This window comes from Festucalex cinctus, chromosome 8, assembly GCF_051991245.1.
Source record: "Festucalex cinctus isolate MCC-2025b chromosome 8, RoL_Fcin_1.0, whole genome shotgun sequence".
Taxonomy (NCBI): Eukaryota; Metazoa; Chordata; class Actinopteri; order Syngnathiformes; family Syngnathidae; genus Festucalex; species Festucalex cinctus.
The window spans coordinates 24,672,566-24,678,565 of record NC_135418.1 but is presented as its reverse complement, the minus strand read 5'-3'; the positions used below and the strand labels follow the sequence as shown (position 1 = coordinate 24,678,565).

At 39.8% G+C, this 6,000-nt stretch overlaps 1 protein-coding gene across 1 annotated transcript; it reads right to left on the bottom strand.

Moving 5' to 3' along the window:
• Nucleotides 1-519: 519 nt before the first annotated feature.
• LOC144023297 (rho guanine nucleotide exchange factor 19) lies at nt 520-5,934 on the bottom strand. Its single transcript, XM_077528572.1, has 12 exons — nt 5,697-5,934; nt 4,734-4,889; nt 4,604-4,668; nt 4,241-4,530; nt 2,752-2,912; nt 2,499-2,651; nt 2,289-2,418; nt 2,094-2,168; nt 1,915-2,007; nt 1,199-1,347; nt 933-1,097; nt 520-759 (listed from the first exon to the last, which is right to left on the bottom strand). Exons 1-12 carry the CDS (start codon nt 5,909-5,911, stop codon nt 714-716), a joined length of 1,698 nt encoding a protein of 565 aa, XP_077384698.1. The 5' UTR covers nt 5,912-5,934; the 3' UTR covers nt 520-713.
• Between the last annotated feature and the right edge of the window lie 66 nt (nt 5,935-6,000).

The following is a 6,000-nucleotide window of genomic DNA, read 5'->3' as shown; positions in this document are numbered from 1 at the left end:
TGTTTTTTATTTAAATTTAATATATTAACTGGTCAAATTTCATGATGGGCTTTAAACACCATCAATTCATTTAAAAGTTTTTAGTTGTATAAATAATGGATTAGTGTGGTCTCTGTACCCGCAAAACGCAAATGTCACAAATTTGCAAGTTTCTGTAAAAAGATGAAATCTGTATCTAAATTGATGTAGCGTGACAAAAAGATTTAATAGTTTTTGTGGCATTATTATAAAGTGCAGTAAAATATGGAGTGCCATGTTTAAAATTTCTAGCCTAGTCATGCAAATTTAAACTCATTCTCCAGGCACTATTTTCACACCTTTTTGCAAAAGCATTAAAATGCACCTATATTTTCAACTTTTTTAAGCAAAAAAAACAAGAAAAAAACTTGAAATGCTGCTGGAGTGTCAGTCCACCCTGTATTGATTTAAACTACTAAGTAAATGCTTCATTTTCCCATTTGTGAAAATGTGTGAGTTAAGTGGGCTAATTTACATACCAACACACACAAAACAAATGTATTCCTGTATCCCATATTTATGTAACAATATTTTAATGAACATTTCAATACATTAAAAAAAAAAATCTGATGAATCAAAAACAGAAATAAATATACCTTAGTGTTATATTAAATAGGTCAGTGATTTAATTTGTCATTGTGATTGCCTTGAACATCATGTTAGATTGACACCAAAGTGTATGTGAACAAAACCCTTTAGTCACCACACTTCAGCACCTTCATCCACTGCTCCTTGTCGGACCTGCGGCCAAAAGCAAACTGTTAAACTGTAGACAGCGCCAAACAAAACATGTCACTACAGTAATCCCTTGCAACAATTTACAGTTTTAATTTTTCCTTCTTTGAGGGGGGGGGGGGGGGGGGGGTAATACATTGTTGCGCCACCCACCCCATCCTCCCGCCATTCTCTTGTACCTGCTGTGTGCAATTAATATCATGGCGGTCGCGTGTCCGGTGCAATTGCGGGAGAGATGCAACAGGAAGGACTCTTGCGGTAGTCCGAGAGCTTCCGCCTTCAGAGGTGCGACGTGCACATGTGTGGGGAACTTTGCGTGGTCCTCCACCAGGAAGCGCTGCTCCCTGGAATGGAAATAAGAGCTTAAAAATTACCCTTTGATCGCAGTGGGAAGCAAGTATAGCTGTAAGTATTTGGCTCGATGCCACACTATTAAGTAAAGTACTTTTTTGAGGAGAGGATCAACAAATCATTGAAGAGGTGAAGGTGGATGCTGGTGAGGGGCATTCTGGCGTTGGGGCCGCTCTCCACAGCCAGCAGGCTCAAGGGGCCCTGGTGCACCAACAGCCGGCCGCTTATGACCAGAGGAATCGCCTGGAAGATGGACACCATGTTTGTTAGTAATTCTTTTGAGATTTTTATTTTTGAATCTTATTCTGTTGGGGTCCCATGTTATCTGGCCCAATAGATTACGTTAGAAACACAAGATAAAAACAGTCATTCAAATGAGTTATTTACAGTTTGGTCAAGTTTCCAAATATTAATTTTAAGTCTGTGACAACACTGTAAATTGACTGTTGCCCATAAATGGCAACCCATGTACCTGTACCATTTAGTTTAATAATAATAATAATCGTTTTATTCCACATGGGTGAGAAATTATTATTCCACCTGGGGGGGCGGACCATCAATACTTGTATAAAAATTAATGTCTACATTAAAAAAAAACATTTGGTTGCGTGTGGAGGGGGGGAGAAGGAGGAAAAAAAAGTTTTATTCCACATGGGGGAGAAGCTATTCCACCAGGGGCAAAAAACAAAAAAAATAAAATAAATAAATTTCATTCCACACAAGAGGAGAAAAAATAAAATTAAAAAAAAAAACTAACTAGGTTCTGTTGCATCAGTCAAAAAGTCTTCCAAAGAAAATTAAAAGTCCAACCTTCATTTTGCCAAAATCCAGCAGCATCTCCAGGGAGACCAGTTGCTCAATCACTTTCATTTTTTTGATCCCCTCGTTGCACTCAACCACGATCTGGTCCCAACAAAGACGTGTAGGATGTAAAATTCTGTACAAATTTAATTTTCATTTAAATTGGATGTCATTAAAGCGATTTGTACCTCATGTATGGCCTCCTTTGCTTTTTGAAGATATGAGACAGCATCTGAATCCGCTTCGGACACCTTCAGGATATTCTGAGGAGAAGAAAATTGGCACCTAAATTTGTTAGGTACACCTGTACGATGTCATGAATTTAAAAAACTCCCCCACACACACACACACACACTATTTATAAAAATAAAACACAAAAAGACCTCCAGAATGAGTTTAATGCGCGTGATCCTTTGAAAGGGAAGGACGAGGAAGGACTTGAGACTCTGCCTCTGGCACGCCGGCTCGCCCTCCAGCTGCTTGAGACATGACGCGAAGTCACGATTCTGCCGCCTTCAGACGGAAGAAGAGCGGCGGATAAGGAAAAAGAAAGCAGCCAACAAAACAAACGCGCCGCCGCCAGGCAGACTCACATCAGCCGCTTGATGAGCGCCTCCTGGTACATCATGTTGGTGATGTAGGGCACGTAGTGGGCGCGGAAGGCGGGGCAGTGGTCAAGGACAACGTCCCCCAGACGGGTTATGAACACGTTTTCGCTGAGGCGGCTCTCCAGGTCCATGAGAAATCTAAAATGGCGGCAAGACGCCAACAAAGACGAGCGCGATAGAAAACAGAATCAAATTGTTTTAAAGATGCAAGAAGGTGGTCGAGTCAATTCGCTCTTACTTCTCACTAGCAGACTTCACGTGACGGACGTTCGAGAACAAAGTATGATGCTCCATTTGGGACAAGGTGCTCTTGAGCGCCTTTGACGAGCAGAAGTGATCCACAGCGACACCCAAGCTCCTCAAATAAGACGCCTCGGAGCCGATCAACTCAAACATGGACTGCGGAAAGAACAAAAAACAAAGCTTGAATCATTTTAAAAAATACATTGGAAATTTTGTGGTAAAATTAGAAAGCAACCACAATACGTCCAACTTTTTTTTTCCCAGTTGTCTCACCGAGCATTCACATTTTTCAGGAGTCCTCTAATAATTGTAACAAGCCATTTATATAAAAAAAATAATTTTTGAAGTTGATCTTACCATTTGTTAATTTACATTAAAAATATATTTTTTTTAATTAGACAATTTTATAAATTGCTTGCATGGTTAAATGTAAAACATTTGCAAAATAAACTTTTATACAATTTTCAATGAGTTGGCAAATTAGATAAAAATTATTTTACATACATTTAACATACTTAATTTGGATTACATCATTTGTCAATTCTAATTACTTCAACCTAAAAGAAATTTTAAAAGCACACAACTTCATAAAACTGGTAAATCAAAAAAAAAGAAAAAAAAAAGTGCTTTTGTTGAATTTCTATAACATTTAATATTTTGAATTTGTAAAGTAATCAATATTGCAAATAACAGTAAAACATGCCATTTTGTTCATGAACATTTGTATTAATGTATTGTATTTAATTTAATATACAATTATGGGTGTCAAATTAGTGCATTCATTTTGAGTCAATTTAACGGCAATATTTTTATTTTTAATTTTTTTTAAACCCACGATTAATGACCTTACTCGGAAATTGTGTACTGTGGGAATTCCAGTCATAACGCGCGGGAGAGAGGGAGGGTCAAGTTATATTTTACAATTCTAAAAATGTGGAGAATTTCTCAAGTTAAAGATTAGATGGCTGTTAATATGAAAAGAAAAATGCCCTGAGGTGTCAAACATAAAAATGCAAGAATGCCATCTAATGGCAGAAAAATGACTTCAAAGTCTCGACTTCAACCAATGACATCACCTTTTTTACAGTGCATTACATCTTTTTAATCATAAAATTACTGTATCAATGACTAAAAAGATGCAGCCATAGTTCTAGTTAACATTTTTTTCCCCCACTTATGTTAACAAGAGTATGAAAAAATATTTTATCGTACATTTAGAATAGATATAAAATTAGCGATTAATTGTGAGCCAACTGTTGAAGTCATGAGATTAACCACCTGACACCCCTAATATAAATGAAAATTTCCTAAGGCACTTATGGACAATTTAGAGTCGTCGATCCATGATTGAGCAGGGGATGAACAAACGCCACACAAAAAGGCCGGCGTAGTGACTCGAACCCTGAACCGCAGTTGTGCTGACCACTAGGACAGTGTACCGTCTCCCACAAACCCCCATTCCAGCCCACCTAACTCCACCGCACCTCCTGAAGTCGAATCTGTTGGACCGTCAGGCTGCCGAGCAGACCGGTCACCTTCACCTCGTCCAGATCTTGCCACAGGGTGCACGGCGCCACGCGGATCACGGTGCGATCAGGAGGGGAGGGAGAAGTTGACTCAGGCGGGCCCTGCTGAGGCGACTCTCGGGGGACGAGACGGGACCGCAGATTCTGCAGGTACTCGGGGGCGATCAGCTCGGACAGGGAGGTCTTGGTGTTGAGTCTCTGAAGGTCGTCTTTCACCGCCTCGACACAGTAGTCCTGGTAGAGGGGGACTGCACATTCAAAAAAATAAAATGAAAATAAAAGCAGAAAGCAATTCTTTTGAAATACACATTCTGCTCTCACATTTGTGAATGTACTTTGACTGGAAGGGCACACTAGGCTCTGGCTCTTCCTCCTCCTCTACAGTTCTGGAAGTAGATTAGTTTAGAAACTATACCAAATGCATCTACTAGAGTCTTATATAACACCTTACTCTTCTTCTGTGGTATCCTGATCCACTGGAGGCAACAAAGACGACCTGGCTTCCTCTTGTCCGGTAGTCCAAAACAACTTGTTCATTTTCCCAAAATTACACATTCCCATTGCAGCAACGGATCTGATGACTGATGAGATGTCTAATAAAGGAGGACTAGAAGAAGACCAATTAGGATGAAATAATTTTCACACAAATTAAAAAAGAAAAATGTACAAAACTGTTTATATTCCAAGCTAGCTTAAATTTAGTTACACTGCCATGCAATTTTTCATGCTTGGAGGCAGCACTTCATTACCAAATTGTGCAAAGGACATGCTGCCTGTCAACAACTTGGCTGGCACACTGCAGCATTGATGATGATTATTATTTAATTTTGCCATGGTGCTTCTTTGTAGATCTGGGTTATTACAAACAGATTCAGATGCTTTAATAAGCCTGGCACAATTGAGGGACTTTATATCGGTCAGTCAAGACCAACAAGTCCACCTTTTGTTTTGACGACGACAGCGTCAGGAAGGAAAATTAATAAAGACAATAAAAACTCGTTTTTAGCTTAGCTATAACTACAGCAGCCTGAACTTGCGACAGCAGAGCTCCCGGCGTGGACAAATTATAAATAAATCAAAAAGTTGTGAAGCTGGAGAGCACTTTATATACATGCTACCAATTTGTTACGTAACAGTGGGGCGGAAATGGCTACCTCACACTTAACGTTCAAATATAGGCTGCTCAAGACAGTTTCCGAGAGTAAACAGCAACGTTACCTTGACTTGCGACCGTTTATTGGTCCATTTTTATTTTTACTTGACTGGAGCTGTCGATTGATGTAATTGATCAATGCTCATAAGGCGAGGCAGCAAAAACCCCATATAACCCCAATAGACCCCTTCCAGTAGATTCTATTGGAATTTGGAGGAACACATTTTTTGGATAACAAACTAATCTGAAACTGTCACTTACTTTTGATTCTGGTCCTGGTCACTTGCTGGCTCCTCCGTGTCCAAGGGCTGCTCAGTTGTGGTTGTCATAGTGGGAAACAGAAAACTAAATTGACTCCCTTTCCCTGGACTGGGGTCTTCAAAGAAGGCGAGCAGTTGAGCGAACACGTCTCTACCAATGCTGATTTTACTACCGCTGTTGTTGGTGGCTTCATCGGTGCTGTCAAAGTCAGCCATTTTGTCTTCGGAGCGAACCGTCGTCCTTCTCATTAAATGTCCAGGTCAATTACAAAACGCACAGCAGGTGCGCTAATGTCGGTATTTAA